The 17,617-nt window shown below is 46.0% G+C and overlaps 1 protein-coding gene across 3 annotated transcripts in view; it reads right to left on the reverse strand.

Annotated features, from left to right (window-relative positions):
- CPT2 (carnitine palmitoyltransferase 2) overlaps positions 1 to 17,617 on the reverse strand; it is a 45,808-nt gene that overhangs the window by 975 nt on the left and 27,216 nt on the right. The window contains exons 1-4 of one of the 3 annotated variants that reach the window (XM_026498063.4): positions 16,756 to 17,072; positions 6,941 to 7,021; positions 5,316 to 5,422; positions 588 to 1,892 (exon numbers count right to left, since the gene is read on the reverse strand). In XM_026498063.4, coding sequence (XP_026353848.1) covers positions 588 to 1,892; positions 5,316 to 5,422; positions 6,941 to 7,021; positions 16,756 to 16,910 — 1,648 coding nt within the window. In that variant the 5' untranslated portion in view covers positions 16,911 to 17,072. Of the gene's footprint in view, positions 1 to 587; positions 1,893 to 5,315; positions 5,423 to 6,940; positions 7,022 to 13,412; positions 13,615 to 16,755; positions 17,073 to 17,617 lie in introns of those variants that run through there. The other 2 variants (XM_044383855.3, XM_057310777.1) reach the window with 2 other exon arrangements.

Genomic DNA, 17,617 nt, shown 5'->3' on the forward strand with positions numbered 1-17,617 from the left:
CGAAAGGGTTTTGACCAGGGCTCTAATCTCAGCTCTACTGCTCGTGTGTTGTGTAATGCTGAGCCAGTGGCCTCAGTTTCCCACCCCTAAAATGGAGGATGAGACCAGAATGTCTCGGAGATCTCTTTTACTTCCAGGACTTTTGGCTGCATGAAAGGACAGGACTATGTGATCCTCCAGGTCCTTTCCAGGTCTCAAATTGTACCACAGAGACGCAAAGGAAGGATGACATTAAGATTTGGGAAGAGCTTTTGAGATGGCTTATTTATCGGAAGCCAACAAGCGAGGTAAAGTAAGAGGGGCTGCAGACTTAGAAATCCTGAACTGCCAGAAGTGAGTCAGATGACCAATAAATAATAGAAAGAGAATCATGTCTCTATCCTTGCAGAGGAGGAAAGAACATTCTGATCCCTAATGGCTAATCTGGCTGTTTAGACTGCTTGGGTAGAAAATCATCATCTGGGGGTTGGCAGATGGACTGAACTGGTGAAGTGGTGGAAATCAGATATGGAGGAGAGTATTACTGAGGCTTACCCCAGAGCTGAAGGCAACACGACCCAAGGGCAGGCTCCCCACCCCCATCTCACCCATCGCTGCTTCTTTGGTCAGCTGGCCATGGTACTTGGAGCACTCGGCCATCATCTGCTGAAGCTCTCCAGCACTGTGTTGGGAGGGCTCCCTGACAAAGGCCTCAGAACACCTCTTCGTGAAGATGGAGGCCGGGCGAATGGTCTCGGTGCGGCCATGCTTGAATGCGGCAGTGCTACAGGACTCGTAGGTGGCCACCGTCTGCCCGTACTGCCGCAGGAAGGCCATCTGGAAGGCCAGCTGAGCTACCGAGTCAGGACTCAGCTTCTGCTCCTTCAAGAACTCTTTGCCCCCTCTGTAAAACCGGATGAAGTCGACAGTGAGGGTTTTCACGGTGGCATCAAACTTTTCCTTAGCAGTGCTGATGCCAGTCTTCAAGGCGTCGTTCAGCTTGAAGTTAAGTCTTTGCACGGCAGCAGAAGAGTCAGTGCGGGCTGGCTGGCTCTGTGGGCTGATAGCAGGGGCCTGAGTGCTATCTTTGAACACTTCATTGAAAAACCTGAGCACTGCCACACCGTCGCCCCAAGCATGCTCGAAGTGGATGGCGGCAGTGCCGTCCTGGGCTATAATGAGGTTGAAGGACTTATCGAACCAGCGGTTTGTGCCGTCACTGTGCAGCATGCTGTGAGACAAGTGGATGAGGCCCTTAATGGGGAAGTCATCTAGGCAGAGGCAGAACACGGCAGAGTCCACCTTCCTCAGGGTCTCCTCATTGCCACCACTCACCAGCTTCTGCCTGAGGTCTGCCCAGACGTCTCGGTTCTCAGTGGTCAGATACGCCAGGGGAAATTCGGGGGCAGGGCTGTTGTCTGAGAGAATGTACTTCAGATGAGCCTGGATTTCAGAGGCGCTCACAATGTTTCCATCTTGATCCAGGACATCAAAAACATAGAAATGTCCTTTTCTTAGGACCAGGAGGTGCCTAGCCTTCTCATCAGTAACAAGTTCATCCCGAGTGGGTCTGGGTAAACGAGTTGAATTGAAAAGCCGAAAATACTGGGACATATCCAGGGGGTACGCATTAACCAAATAGGCACCGTACCAGGACAGGGAGGAAGGCACAAAGCGTATGAGTCTCTTGAAGGTGTCAGTGTCACTTTTAGCAGGGTTCAAGTGGAAAACCTCTGGCTCCAAAAGACCAGCCCGAAGTGTCTTCAGAAACCGGAGGGCAGAAACAGTCATGTTGGTTGCCCTGGTGAGCTGGTCATTATACTCAGACTTTGGGTCAGGGTGGAATGCCAGGAATGGATTAAAGTTCAAGACAACGGAGTCTCGAGCAGTTAGGTACATATCAAACCAGGGGCCTAAAAGATAAAAGTAAGAAACATCATAAAAAGTTAATGCAGTCCCTAAAAATGAAATTTGAGAGAGAAAAATAATCAAGCTTATGCAGAAAAAATGACGTCAACCTCCAGAGGGTGAAATTTCCTAATTATTTTTTTGATCTGCAATAATTCATGACATATAAATGGGGCCACACAATATGTGGTCTTCCGCTTCTGGCTTCTACCACTTACTATGTTTTTGAGGCTCAGCCATGTTGTAGCACGTGTCGGTTCTTTACTTTCTTGTATTGCTGAATAATGTTCCATTACAGGGATACACCACATCTTGTTTGGTTGTTTCCACTTTTTGCTTATTAGGAATAAGGCTGGTATGTACAAGTTTCTGTATGGATGGATGTTCTCAATTCTCTTGGGGAAACGGCCAGAAGTGGAATTGCTAGAACATGTGGTAAGTCTAAGTTTAACCTTTCAAGGAACTGCCAGATTGTCTTCCAAAGTGGCTGCACCATTACCACCAGCAGTGTACGAGGATTCTAATTTCCCCACGTCCTGGGCAACATTTATTATTGTTACTGTCTGTCTTTTTGACTGGAGCCAGTCTTGTGGGTATATCATTGTCATCTGGATTTGCATTTCCCTAGGTTTGTTGCTTTTTCTTCCTTTTTCTGTTTCCTCTCCTGATTCTTAAAGAAATACAGTAACACCTCATTTGCATTCATCTTGAAGAGATTAGTTATTAATTCCCACCCCGTTTCCTTAGGTTTCTCTTGTTTCATCTCCTTTCAGGGACAACATTCACACTTGACTGTCTCCCTAGTGTGGGGGAAAGTATTCGTCATCATTCTGTATGCTCTGTGCATCTGTGCACTCGCTCTTTTAAGAAATGTTTGAAAAGCAATTAGAAATAACAATCAGTTCGTGAGGATCATCCAAACGAGCCTTCTGCATCCGTGTGGATTCCTGACCTATAAAATCCCAAAAGCAATATTTTATCAGAAAATGTGTCTTCCAGGGAAGTTCCTGTTGAGATCAGCAAGCGTGGATAAAGTCTACACATAAAAACCACCCCCGCTGGAGGAAATAATTTTCACATGTAAAGCATCGGGGAAAGGATTAATGGACACGCATTTATCTGTTATCCATTTGTTGGTCCATTCATTCCATTTCATTCCTTGAGAACACGCTGCGCCAGGCCCTGCGCAGTCAGGGGATAGAGGGAGGACCAGGACGGGGACTCTGATCAGATGACCTCTGGTGAAGGACACCAACAGAATTAAAACATCATGTAACACACTGAAATGGTAAGAGAAAAAGTACTGGGGTAAGATCCACTTGATGACAGGAGACATGAATTTATGTCTCTGATCCCTCCAGTAAAAGAATTTTAAAGAGATATAACCCAATAAGGCAAAGAGAACGAAACAGGAGACAAGAGCAAATACTGGAAGTCGGAAAGCACTGAGACAACTGGTAATGACTAAGGCAGACACGAGAACCCTGAGCCGGTGGCCAAAAAAGCCAGGAGATAACATGACCTACACAGCGGAACCCCCAGAGGGCTCAGGAACTGGCAGCCTTGATATATCTGGCTGAAAGACTAATTAGACCCCAACTCCCAACCCCAGATTCCCTTCCTGCTCCAGTAGAAGACTTAACTTTTCCTCTCTGGAGAAAGTAAAACTGGGGACAGCAGTCACAGCTGAGATCTCAAGCCTTCTTCCCTTACCCTACTCCTTCAACAGTAGCAACCTGCAGTTTAATGGAAAAGCTTTCCTGGGAGTCTAACCCAGAGACATTAACATTAGGGGCCCCCCAAGAAAATGGTTCAGCCAGGTCACATTACAGTGAAGCTGTGACTGACCTGCTCCACCCTCATCCACAGAGCTTCCAGAAGCTTTTGAATATCTCACTCAAATCTAAGACAACAGAGAAGGAATACGAAGGATCTGAAGAAAGAAAAGATGGCAAAACAAACAGGAAAAAAAAAGCACCTTGGAGACAGACTCTGAAGGAAGATGAGAGCATAAAAAACCTTCCCCAATAAATTATTAAGCACATAGAAAACTAAAGAAAGCATAAGATAATTACTAACTTCAGGGGGAAAAAGTTCACACAGGAACAGGAAAAATAATTTCAACAGGCTCCACGGCTCAGCTTATGATAGTGTTTATATGGCCCGAATAGCATAAACACCAAATATCAAGTGAACCGAAACGGGACGGGACGTGCGCAGGAACACTTGTGCGTGTGGCAGGGAGATGAGACGGCCGGATTCTGGTCTCCCCGGTGAGATGTCAGGAGATAATGTCTCCAACTGAAAAAGTGAAGACGCAGTGATACGGACACGTGATTTGGAGGACGGGGGTATAAGTCAGAAGAAGGAGCGGCTGAAAGTGAGGAGTGGAAAACTAGGGGAGGGTCAGGAACTTGCTGTTTTTCCAAATCAGCCTGGTAGAACTATTTGATTCTTTAAATGATGTGCACGTATAACCTTATTAAAATATAAACTAAATTAAAAGAAGTGCTGTGGGGAAAGAGGCAGAAACAACCAGCTCTGAACAGAGGAGGAGGAGGACTGAGAGGTCTCCTGGAAAAACTCATCCCACCTGGGGTTCTTTTTTTCTTTTCTTTTTAAGATTGAGATGTAACCGACATAAAACATGAAATTACTTTCAGGTGTACAACCCAATGATTCGGTATCTGTATATGTTGTATCATGATCAGCACAATAGATCTAGTTAACATTCGTCACCACGCATTGTCACAAAATTGTCTTGTCTTGTAATGACAATTTTTAAGGTCTATACTCTAAGCGACTTTCATATACAATACAGCATCATTAACCACAGCCGCAATGCTGTCCATTACACCCCATGACTTCTTTCTTTTATAACTGCAAGTTTATACCTTTTGACAAACCCTTTCACCCAATTTGCCCACCACCACCAGCCCCACCCCTGCCAGAATCTATGGCAACCACATACTTGGGTCTTAAAGAATTTGTTAGGCTAAAAATGAAAGACTAAAGGGTTGAGGGAACCGTGACTTGTCGAGTTTTGCTGCGGCATGAGAGCGTCAGGGTAATACAAGAGGTGAGGCTGGAGAGGGCAGTCGTGCCAGACTGTGAAGGCTCTAGGATGACACACACACCGCACAGGACTTAATCCTGCATCCTTTCCACAGAACCAATGATTAGGCTCTGGCTGCATGCTACCTGCAGAGAAGGCAAGACATTGCTGTTCAGCACAAACTCCAGCTGAGATCTTAGTGGAGGAGGAACTCACTCAGCCTTGAAGTTTACCTCAGAAAGAGTGGATGAGACATTACTCTGGTGGGCCGGTCTCACCAAAAATATTCTGAGACCGAAACTGGAGAAAAGATGCCTCCCTGTCGGCGATGGAGGGCTCAGGGACTCCCACGCCCACAGCCCAGCCCGCCTACCTGAAATGTAGCTCGTATGTTTATTCTGCTTGTCCTGAGCAACCAGCTGTTCGTGCAGGTCTTTTCCAACCCCGTTTTCAAAACTCTTGCAAAACTGTTCTGTTTTCCTGAAATGTTCAAGAAAAGGCAGAATCAAGCCATGGCAGGGAATACATGACTTCTAGACACACGGCCAAGAACTCTTACACTGAGATTTGGGTCCCCAGTAGCATATCCCTAGAACCTAGGACTGAGATCAGAAAGTCCCTCTGATCAGAAGAACAGCAATCAAACCGGAACAGATAAATTTAGGCTATCTTCTTAAAATGACTGATCGGGAAGATCAATCAACATCTCATAAAGCAATCTGTAATTCAGGAGGCAGCTTGGCATGGAGAAAAGGAGACAGGCTTTGGAGTCCAGAAGAGCTGAGCTTTAATTCTAGCTTTGTCACTGTCAAACTACGTGACCTTGGACATGTTACTGGATCTCTCTGAGTCTCGGTTTCTTCATGTATAAAACAGAGATAATATACCACCTTACAAGGATAAAAAATGTTTTTAAAGCTAAGGATTCAGGATAGTTTGAAACATTAATACGTAGTAACTGGTAGCTATTAAATCATTACCATGTCAAGAGAAGTTTCAAGTGACTAATATAGAATATTTAAAAGCAGAGGACTAGATTATGAACAATTCATCTACATTTTCCATCACTGTCCAGGAAAGGACTCTGTGATTCCAATGACAATGCCAGTTACCTGCACAAAACCTTCCAAAATGGAAAAAGTGAATTGCACTGGGATACAAGAGCTTAACACAGCCCACTTTTGACAATATCTAATTTTATCGTCCAATTCCATGCTGAGTTAGCTTTCTAGAACTGCCATAACATCCACAAATTGTATGGCTTAAAACAACAGAAATGTATTCTCTCATAGTTCTTTGAAGTACAAAGTCAAGGTGTTGACAGTACCACACTTTCCCTCAAGACTGTAGGGCAGACTCTGTTCTCTTTGTTTCTGGTGTTACCAGCTATCCTTGGCATTCCTTGGTTTATTGATGCATTCCAATCTGCCTCCGTCATCAATGGCTGTGTCTGTGTCCCTTCTCCTCTTCTTACAAGGACACCAGTCATACCAGATTAAGGACCCACCCTACTCCAGTATGACCTCACCTTAACTAATTACACCTGCAACAATCCTATTTCCAAATAAAGTCACATACTAAGTTCCAAGAAGGGAATGAATCTGGGGGGCATACTATCCAGCTCAGTACCCCTGCTCACCAAGCAAACTTCTGGCCTGCCATATGCTCTCCTCAATGAACTCCCTACCAAGGGCACATGCCGTCTGCCAATGACCAGGGCCAGTTAGCCTCCAGGTCCACCTGACAAGATACAGTACAAATCTGGCATTCTGGCTTAGACACCATTGCCTGTTGAGTCTGGGCAGAATCTCACTTCAAGGCATCCTCAGTCGTTCCTGAGTGAAAATCTATTTCCTGAACTTGAAAATGTCAGGACTAAGTCCCAGGTCTCCAGAGACCCAACTAAATCACAGACACTCCCTGAAGCTTGGTCTGCTACTACTGGCCGGCCTCTCTTGAACCTCCCAACCACGGTCATCCGGGGTTCTCAGAATTTACCTGAATTGGCCATCATCTAAGAGAGGCTTCTGCGCACGGAGGTATCTCTTCATGGTGTCTTCAAGCTTGGGAATAGGCAGCCTGGGAAGAAAATAAGTTAAAGGTGACAATATGTGGAAGAGGTCAGTTAGCTTCATAACCCAAGCTAATAAATAATTACTGGATCATTAATTTCCTTCCCCCAAAAACCAATAATGGGAAGCCACAGGCCAATCAGAATAGAAGGATTTACTAATGCAAGTATCAATGGTAACCTTTTTTTTTAAGTAAAATAAGAATTTTCTAATGTCTTAATGATGACTTTTACAAGAAAAATAAATATTCAAATAGATTAAAAATGGGGAAGCAGAAGCCGCCTGAAGCATTGTTTCCTCGCACAATTTTGACACCTCGGCTAACCCGGTATTGGCGCTGATTTTAATTCTACCCGAAGTTTGAGCAACTGCATTTTTCTCCCCTACCATGAAAAAGACAGTTCATTTTTAAATTTTCCTGGGCATTTTATGACACAGAATCATACAGAAATGAAACACAGGTCTGTCCAAGGGCCAACCAAATATGGGATCGACCGTGAAGTCTTGCCGGGTCACCAAGAGTCCTACGCGGAGAACCAGATCTTCCTGTTTGCCTCCTTACTCATCACTCTCTACCAGTGCGTTCCCAACGACAGCCATGGTGATGAACTCACTGGTGCGCAGTGAAATGAAAACACAGGCACAGCAGAGCAAGGCGTACTTGCTTTCTTACGTCAGTGATTTTACTGAACGATACATCTGGTCATACCAGAACTTACTCCCAGTTTGCCAAGTTAGTGCTGCCAACCTAAAATTAAGACTGATACATTCAAAATATCTAAAGATGGCAGCCATTAGGAAAAGTGGAAAGTTATCCATAAAACATAGTCTAAAACCTTACTATAAGATATACTGTGATTCTTCAGTTTATTTTTCAATTCATGTTTATCAAAAACAGGATGTCAAAATTAATCTGAATTATTTATAGCCGTTATAGACTTAGGCCGCACTGAGTAACCACTCACAACACTTTAACACTGTGAGTACTGCCCTTATATTCACGGATTTACATAGAAAATCCCAAATACTACCTCAGCTACCTCATAATTACAAAGTTACCTACTTACCTTTCTCAAGGCTTTGTATTAATACAATAGGGACATTAACGGAAGTTCTTTAAAGAAAATTCTCAATTAGAGGCAACGGCAGTTTTGTAACAACAGTCCTTATTAAAAGTTCAAGTGTTAAGTCTAGCCTGAACTTACTTTGGTGGGGAAAAGCAAGTTTTTAAATAGATTTATTTTGGGGTTATTGATACAACAGAAATGGAATTTCCTCAGTGGAACTTAAGGCAGTATGGAGAAAAAAGTATAAACTTTTTATCATGGATACCAGTTTTCTGTAAATCACCTGTTCTCTATATAAATTTTTTTTAAAGATTTTATTTATTTGAGAAAGAGAGAGTGAATGAGAGGGGAAGAGAATCTGAGGCCGACTCCGCACTGAGCACAGAGCCCCACACGGGGCTCAATCCCATAACCTCGAGATCATGACCTGAGCTGAAACCAAGAGTCGGACGCTTAACCGACTGAGCCATCCAGACGCCCCTCTATATAAAAAAAAAATTTTTTTAAGATAATAAATATGCCAAATTTACTAGGTTTTTATTTTTGCCTCATATAAGATGCCTTCAGTGTAAATGCAAACAGCAGTACAGTCCCCATCACTGGATTATCTAATACATTGGTAGATGACGGCCACGGTTATGAAGTTACTGGTTCACAGTGAAATGAACAAACCTGGACAGTACAGTGAGCCTTCCACAAAGCTAAATGTGCTTCATTTAGAAGTCTGCCCTTAATTCGGAGATTGTCTCACTTTTTTTTTTTTGGATGGGGGATGGGAGTCACTAAAGGTTCTTTCTTTTAAGAAATAATGTCAACAACAATATTCTTCCCCCGTAATTTTAGTGCTTTGTGAAACGTAAAAGTGTAAGAACTCCTGGTCCAGTGGAAAGAAAATGAGATGGAGACCCAGGCTTGAGTCACAGCGCTGCCGCTTCAGGTCTAGTTATAGGGTTACGGGTGGCAAATTTCTTGATGTCCTAGGCAGGACATGGAGAGAGGAACTGCCTCACAGAGAGATCCGAAATCCTGTCTATCATGTTCCAGCTCCATCTAGCACAAGTTCATCACCACCGTGTCTAGCATATGCAGAGTGAGGTTCACAGCATTTGGAACCCCACAGATCTGGGTTTACACCCGAGACTGTCACTTACTATTCATGTGATCTCGGGCAAATTTCTTATCTCTCTGCCCCCCTCTCTCTCCATTTGTTAAATAATAGCTCAGTGGGCTACTATGAGGATCAAATGAAATAATACCAAGAACTTAGCAATGTATTCTCTATTTCCTTCCATCAGCTCAGCGACATCCAGTTTGGCCCCGACCAGCTATTACTCTTCACTAGCCACTCCCACTAGGTCTTTCATGTATTTATTTTTTTAAGTTTCTTTTTAAAGATTTTATTTATTTATTTGAGAGAGAGAACAAGAGAAGCAGACTCCCTGTTGAGCAGGAAGCCCGATGTGGGGCTTGATCCTAGGACCTGGAGATCATGACCTGAGCTGAAGGCAGGCGCTTAACCACTGAGCCACCCAGGTACCCCCCATTTTTAAAATCTTTGAAGTTTTTATTTAAGTAATCTTTCCACACAACATGGGGCTTGAACTCACGACCCCAAGATCAAGGGTTGCATGCTCTTCCGACTGAACCAGTCCAGCGCCCCTCCACTAGATCTTAGAACCCCCGCTCCATTCTGAATCAACTACCCTTGCTTAGGACTTCCTTAGGACTTCTCCTACCTCCTCACCTTTCTTAAAATCTGACTATTCTGAAAATACCACTTGCTTTCAGATTTCTCTCCAAAGAAAGCCACTCCCCAACTTCTAGGAAGGACCAGGACCCTCCTACTCCCACCGCTTGCCGTCAACATTAAACAAGTCTTTTTCCTCTCAAAGCCGGTTGTACCTCCTCCCCGTCCTCACCTGCTTGCTGCTCCAAGGGGTGGTGGGTTAGTAAGCCAGCTCTCAGGTGGCCAGGGGGTGAAGCCCTGATTTGTAGTGTGTACCAATTTCTGTAAATCCCAGGCCAAACTCAAGGTACCAACACAATGTCACTGAATGTGGAGCTAAGAAAAACTGCAGAGCTGGCTCTCCTGATTACGGTGATACACAGAGAGGGGAGCTCGCCACTCGTCAAGATCCTTCCTCAAAACCTCTTCTCTGACCTCCACCAGGCACATGGGCTGACAGAGAACAGGCACGGATCACTTCTTCCTCTCCCCCACTACCCATCCCTGATTCTGCTCTATCACATTTAGTGGGTTATGTGTTATGTCCCTCTCCCCCATCAGAATGCAAATCATGAGATCCTTAAGGACATCGAAGATGGAGTTAGAAATTCTCTCTTCTGCCCTGTTGGTTTTTTCCATCATCTTCTTCAGAGTCTCTTTTCCCTCATTATGATCCTCTTGCCCTAAAAGTGCATGTTTTCTCAAGACTGGACCCTCCGCCCTCTCCTGACTGTACCCTCTGTCAGTAAACCCCTCTGCTCTGACACTTTCAACTCTGACACTTACACGGGCTCCTCCAGGCACGTACTGAGGGAGAACACGGAAGGTACTCAAGGGAGCATGACCCTGCGTGACTGCAGATCTACTCTGTCTAGGGACAGTGAGCATCAAAGCCAGACAAACCTGAGTTTAGTTATAAACCAGTGACTGTTCAGAAGGTAGATCAGTGGCTCCCAGGGGTGGGAGGGGGACGGGGAGTGACTGCTACCGTGTGTGGGTGTTTTTTGCGGGGTGGGGGGGCATTGGGGTGCGGTTGGAGAAGGGAATGAATGAACTAGACAGTGGTGATGGTCACACAACTCTGTGATTATACAAAAAATCTCCTAATTTGTACACTTTAAAAAGTGAACAATATCTCAATAAAGCTGTTAAAAAATTTTTTAAAACAAGTTCTTTTTCATCTCTGGTGGTCAGTTTTCTCTTCAGTAAAGTGAAGGAAGTGAAAGAGGTGGTCTCAAAGGCCCCTCTACAATTCTGTGACTGCAACCTCGGGGGTCCTGTGCATTCCTCCCCTTGCACGCCAGCACCACTGCACAGTGGTTAATCTGGCTCCATCATTCACGGCTCTGTGACTTTGGGCACACTACCCATCCCACACCTAACTTTCCTCACCTATAAAATGCAGATTAACCGAGGCAATCCACGTCATTGACTTAGAACAGAGCCTGACACATAGTAAGCACTCAATACACATTAAGTTCTATCATCTACTCAGAGCTCAAGTCTTACAAATCCAATCTCTGCCGCTAGACTGTTCATGTCACTAGGGAACTAGCATATGGACTCTCCCTCAGTGCCTTTCACAGCATTTCACCAGTTTTTCTGGCTGCCCCCCATGTATTCTCTCTTCTTCTGGTAACGGCACCCCTTCCTACTCAAGTCCCTTTGGCTCAGGTGGAGCTGACTGCCCAGCCCACCGTGGAGCGGGCTTACAGCCTACTGGTTCAGACCCAATGAGACCCAGGGAGAACCTATAAAACTAAATTACAGGATTTTTTTTAACTGTTAGGAAAGGGAAATCCCTACTAGCTGAGGTCACTAAGAAATGAGGGTGTAAACTATGTTGAAGTGATGGCTGCAATTCTGTCACCTTAAGGAGAGAGCCTGACTAAGAATGGAATCACACCAAAGTGTTGAGAGGCAAGGCAAAAGAGTATTGACAACATCATTTGAGCCCCTGATCTAACCTGGATTTTTCAGGTCTGTGAGTCCCTATATTCCTGTTTGCTTAAGCCAATGTAATTGGGGTTTCTATAACTTGTTACCGCAAAGGCCAGCTACTGCTTTTCAGTAAGTGTTCCCTTATAGTCAACATTTATTCTCTACTCTTTAGAAATCAAGTCGCAAGGTCACCCCTTGTCTCTTTGCAGTTTCGTAAAGAACACCAAAAGTGGTTTCCCGTGCACACCTGCAGTTCCCTGTGCTCCCTGCAATGTTAAGCCCCAGGTGTCTTCCAAGAGGTAGAGTTAGGGCTGCAGAGATGCCTGGGGAGGTCCCTCTTAACCACATGGGTTCTCCTTCCCCACCTGCTATCTAGAGAATCCCCATCTAAACATCAACTAGTATAATAAAGATGGAAGAAAAGTAAGCACCAGCAGATTTCTCTCCCTAATTATCCCCCGTGTAAGTGCCTCTGTGTCAGTTGAGATGTTATTACCCCACAGCTTCCAAGCAGCAGGCACTTACTTCAAACAGTTCCTCCTGCCAAGAACACAGCTAAACAGGCTTTTGTGTTTTTATACAATCTAGTTACCATTGAGATAAGGCCAATCTATCTTAAGGACACGCCTCTGGGGCCCTGTTATCCTTCACACTGGAAATTCTGGCCTCACCAGCCTCCCATTTGAATTCTAGACAACCTGCCCGTTATGTCTGGAATACCAGTTACTATCTAAAGTGATTAGGGAGGGGCACCTGAGTGGCTCAGTTATTAAGCGTCTGCCTTCGGCTCAGGTCATGATCCCAGAGTCCTGGGATGGAGCCCCACATCCGGCTCCCTGCTCAGCGGGAAGCCTGCTTCTCCCTCTCCCACTCCCCCTGCTGGTGTTCCCTCTCTCGCTGTGTCTCTCTCTGTCCAATACATAAATAAAATCTTAAAAAAAAAAAAAAGTAATTAGGGATTAGAAGACGAAAAAACAGACTGGCATTTATTGTGAATCAACTATAGGCCTAAAACGGTAACTGACGATATTATTTTTTAAGGACATAATGGGTCTCCCCCAATCACCACCCCAACACACACACACACCCAGCCCAATTCTAATAACTTAGGGCCCAAATGGTGATTCTTTACTTTGAGCCGGACTCTCCATAAACTTCTCAACAGTTCTGAGCATGCCGTGTACTTTCGGGCTTCTGTTCCTGGGCACGAGCTGCTCTACCCTTCCCTCATTCCTCCCACTTGGTGATCTTCAAAGTCCTCAAATGCCACCTCCTCTGTGAAGCTTCCCTTACTCGCCCAGGCACTGTCACCCTGACCTCCACACTGACACAACACAATAATTGTCACCAAGCACATCCGACACCTGCAAACACGAATCTGACACAGCAAGAGTACCCGTGAATATCTCCTGAGTTACCGTGTGCCAGATTTGTACTAAATGCTTCGTATCAGTATTTAATTCTAACAATCCTGAGAGAAAGGTTAACATTATCATCCCAGTGTTTAGGTTAGATGACCTCACAGCCATGCAGCTAGTATGAAGTGGAGCTGGATTAAAGATCAGATCTGACTCCTGCCTCATGATCTTGTGGAAAACTGACGGGACTACAGCCATTTTAAAATGGAGTTGGAGCAGCCATTGTAGAGAAACTGCCTTACTTACTTTTGTTTGAACTCGCTAAAACCTTCTGGACAACATGGTAATTGTCTTAAGCAATTGTTTGAGAAGTCAATAGGAGAACAGACACCCTGATCACAAGACTGATGGTTATGGACCTTCTGGGGGGAAAAAAAAAAGTCACCAATTAATGTATAACCTGGAGTAGTTTGGCTTGTAAACATGCTTAGAAAACATCCCCCCCCCCTTTTATTCAACTCATGTAATTGCCCCCTTCCTCGTCCTAATACAAACCAGTTGCTTTCATCCTACAGGTGGGAATTCTATTCGGGTATTCACTTGAATTTGTACTCCCCACACCGCTATTCTTTAATCCCCAAAAACGTTCATTTGCCTCTCATTGCAGCTCTTTATTTTCAGGATGACAATCTTAGCCACCAGGAAATGCTGCTTCCCATTTATCACATTTTATCTTAACTGTTTACCTGTCAAATCTCCCCCACTGTATGGTATGCTCCTCCTCATGACTGATTGGTCTCCAAATCCATACCAATAAATGTTTCTCAAATTAATAGTGTGAATGAGTAGGTCAGGTTGATCCACCCTTTGTCCCCTCAGGACTTGCAGTTTTGTATTTTGAGATTAACTTCAGTGTATATAAATATGGCCCTTAAAAATAATCCCTAACTGCCCTATACACCTAAAAATAGTTAAAATGCCAAATTTTTTTTTTTTATTTAAAGATTTTTTTATTTATTAATTTGACAGAGAGAGACAGCCAGCGAGAGAGGGAACACAAGCAGGGGGAGTGAGAGAGGAAGAAGCAGGCTCCTAGCGGAGGAGCCTGATGTGGGGCTCGATCCCAGAACGTTGGGATCACGCCCTGAGCCGAAGGCAGACGCTTAACGACTGTGCCACCCAGGCGCCCCTAAAATGCCAAATTTTATATGATGTATATTTGAGCACGCTTACAAGGGGAAAAAAAAAATCTAACACTTAAAAACAAATGAATGACAGTGCAAGGGTACCTAGAGGAAAGCAGTCAAAAGGCAGTAGGGTGGGGACGACTGGGTGGCTCAGTCGGTTAAGCAACTGCCTTCGGTTCAGGTCATGATCTCAGGGTTGTGGGATCGAGTCCTGCATCAAGCTCCCTGCTCAGCGGGGAGCCTGCTTCTCCCTCTCCCTCTGCTGCTTCCACCTACCCTCCCGCCCCCCCCACCCCATCTCCTGCTCTCTAATAAATAAAATCTTAAAAAAAAAAAAGGCAGCAGTGATGTAACAGGAACAGGAAGAGGGAGGGCGGGAGATCCAACTGGACTACGACAAAGGGACTAGTCCTTCCCAGGAAAACTAATTAGGATAGTTTCCTATTTTTGGCATCTTATCTCACTCTGCGCTCACAATAGCCCTAAGAAGTGTGTGTTCCATTCCTACCTCACTGGTAAGAACTGTGGCTCAAAGAAGTTAACTGAATTGCCTAAAGTTACGAAGTGTCACATCTAGAATCTGAAACCAAGTTCCACCAGACTTCAAAGCTAGGACTTTTCACCAAGTGGACATCAAAATGAGTTCCCAAGATAATACAGTTTACCAGTCTAGAATCTGAGATAAAAGGAATCTCATCTTATCTCACCACCAACTCACAGCTAAGGTAACAGAGGCCTTGCTCGAAGTTATCCACGGGTGATGACTCGGTACTACCATTTGTAGCTCAATTCCTACAGGTTTTTGTGCTGTAGGCTGCTGGAAATGATCTTGAGTATTACTCCCAGCTTTCCAATTCTAAAATGGAGAAAATCCCTCTGATCTTAAACCTGAGTGGAGCCCAGGCCTGCCAGAAAGTCAAATGCTACTGGGCTTGGCAAGTGAAGACAGGTTCCATCATTCCTCACCTTTCCCCCACATACAAGCTTGACTCACACATAGGCTATTAAGAAGAAGATGTGTTCCAGGCTTTGCCCACAGGCATAAAGGTCACTTTTGGTCTTTTTCTCCCTTCCTCCTGCCAAATTTAAGCACTGGGGTTGGGGCTAGATAATCTCATTCAAGTCTGCTTTAGATGTCTGCACACTGTTATGTCATAAAAATCACCTCAGATACTATTTCTGAGAGGGTGGGGGTGGGCAAAGAGGACAGTGGGTCACACAGTTGCTGGATGTGGAGAAAAACAGCAACCGAGTAGTTGAAGGTGCCGCCTGTGATACAATCCTTGTTTTGTGAGGTGGGGAGCCCTGGCCTCCAGTTCCTGGACTGGGAGATCCCTGGTGGCAGAAGGAAGTGAGAAGGGTCTTTGAGACAATTTTGGGACTTGGTACCAGGAACTAACTGGTGAGTGAGCAGAGAAGTTACAGTCTGGTTTTAGAGGGTAAATGAATTTCAGGAAATTTCTAACATTGGAAAAGGAGCCCTGGCAGGCTCAGATTAAGGCTGGGAGTTCAAAGACTGGGAAACCTGGCAGTCGAATTAAAGAAAATACCAGGTGGGAAAAGAAAATACTGGATGAGGGAAAGGGAGAGGAAGATTTATCAGGACTGTTTTCATAGGGGAAGTAGACTCTGCGTGAAGTGTTTTAAAGGAAATGAGGAGGAACACAGAAAAATTTGGGTGAGTTCTGGATCTAAGCTGAATAAGAGTTTGGGAGGGGCACCTAGGGTGGTGTCTAGAATTCTGCAAGAAGACTGAAGCTGCAGAGGGTAATGGGAGTTAGGGAGGATATCTTAGAGGGAGAAACCTCGCGGGTAGCTGAGGAAGGTTTAGAAGGGACGAAAGACCTCCAGTGAAGACAGGACTTAGAGTGCTGAGGTTGGAGGAGGGTAAGGTGAGCACTTGAGGAGTGTGCCTGGTGACCCATGGGCTGCTAAAAGTGCAGAGTATTGGAGGCACGGTGAGCGTGGCTGAGCAACAGGCCTGAAGAAGGTGGAGTGCTGGGAAAAGTTAAGGGAGGGTAAATACTGTGTATCAGGAATTGGCCTGTCCATATTCTGGGCAGGAACGAGAGTCAGTCATGAAAGTACTTCAGGGGACACCCTCGTTGGAGGGGTAAGAGTGGTGCTGGAGATATGCACGGTGGGCATTTTTCAGCAAGAAATGTGAGGGACTCTGGCATCTGGATGGAAGTTGGCTCACTGGAGAGAGAATCTGAGGCTCAAGACGCAGAATCTGAGCAAGCTATGGGGGGGGTGGGGGGTCTAGTAGCGAATGCGAACGTTCTGAGGTTCTTGTGCCAGGAGAGTCTCAAAGTGGCAGGCTTTCCAGATTTCGGGCTGCGACAGCGTTCCAGGTAGGAGTTTGGGGGTTGGGAGCGGGTTGAGTCCAAGAGTCATGAGTGACTGGTGTGAAGGTTGGGGCCGACCCCAGCGGGGGGCGGGGACCGGGAGGCCGGGCTCACCTGGGCAGGCTGTCCTGGAAGTGCATAGTGGGCACGATGCTGCGCTGCAGGTACTCGCGGGACCCCGAGCCTGAGCTAAGGGGCCGACACAGGGGTCCCGGGCCAACTGCAGGGCCCCGGGGCCAGGCGCGCAGCAGCAGCAGGCAGGCCACCATCGTCCCGAGAGGCTGCGGCGGCGAGAAGGCGGAGGATGGGAGTTCGCGGGGACAGAGTCAAGGCTGCCACCCCCAAGTCCCCCGGGGCGCTGCGTCAGGGACTCCCGTCCTGCTCGGGTAGCTCCCCCCAGCCACTTCCGGCCCCTGGCCCCGCCCACGAGAGCGACGGCCCACGGGAGCGTCGGCCCACGAGAGGGCCCGCCCACCGCCGCCCCGCCACCGGCGCACGGATCGCGGCCAGGGTTCAGCCCACTGCAGGGCGGGTAGCGCCACCGCCTCCCCAGTCCGCCCGTCTTCCTGCTGCTCTCCCTTCAGCTCCCAGGGCGATGGAAAACGGAGCTCCGAAGCCACTCCCTTCTCCTGTTTTCCGCGCAATGTAGAAACTGGAGCTGAAGGAAAAGAAAGGAAGGAAAAAAGAATCTGATAAACCTAAATTTGATCTAGGCTCCGTCCCTAGGAGATTGTGGGCAAATTTTAAAGCTCTTTCCTCGTCTAAGAAATAGAGGTGTATGATCAATCATTCAGCGTACCTTTCACGATCCTAGCTATGAAATGAGGTCATTGGGTATGTACAGTGCCTGGCGCTGTGAGCAGTTCGTGGTGATGATGGTGGTTGTTACTAGTGACCCGTGAAGTTTACCCTATGGAAGATCTCAGACCTACCATGGTTAACACCGCCCAGCTGCCCTACGACCTCGAGCTGGTAT

Source organism: Ursus arctos, unplaced genomic scaffold (assembly GCF_023065955.2).
Source record: "Ursus arctos isolate Adak ecotype North America unplaced genomic scaffold, UrsArc2.0 scaffold_12, whole genome shotgun sequence".
Taxonomy (NCBI): domain Eukaryota; kingdom Metazoa; phylum Chordata; class Mammalia; order Carnivora; family Ursidae; genus Ursus; species Ursus arctos.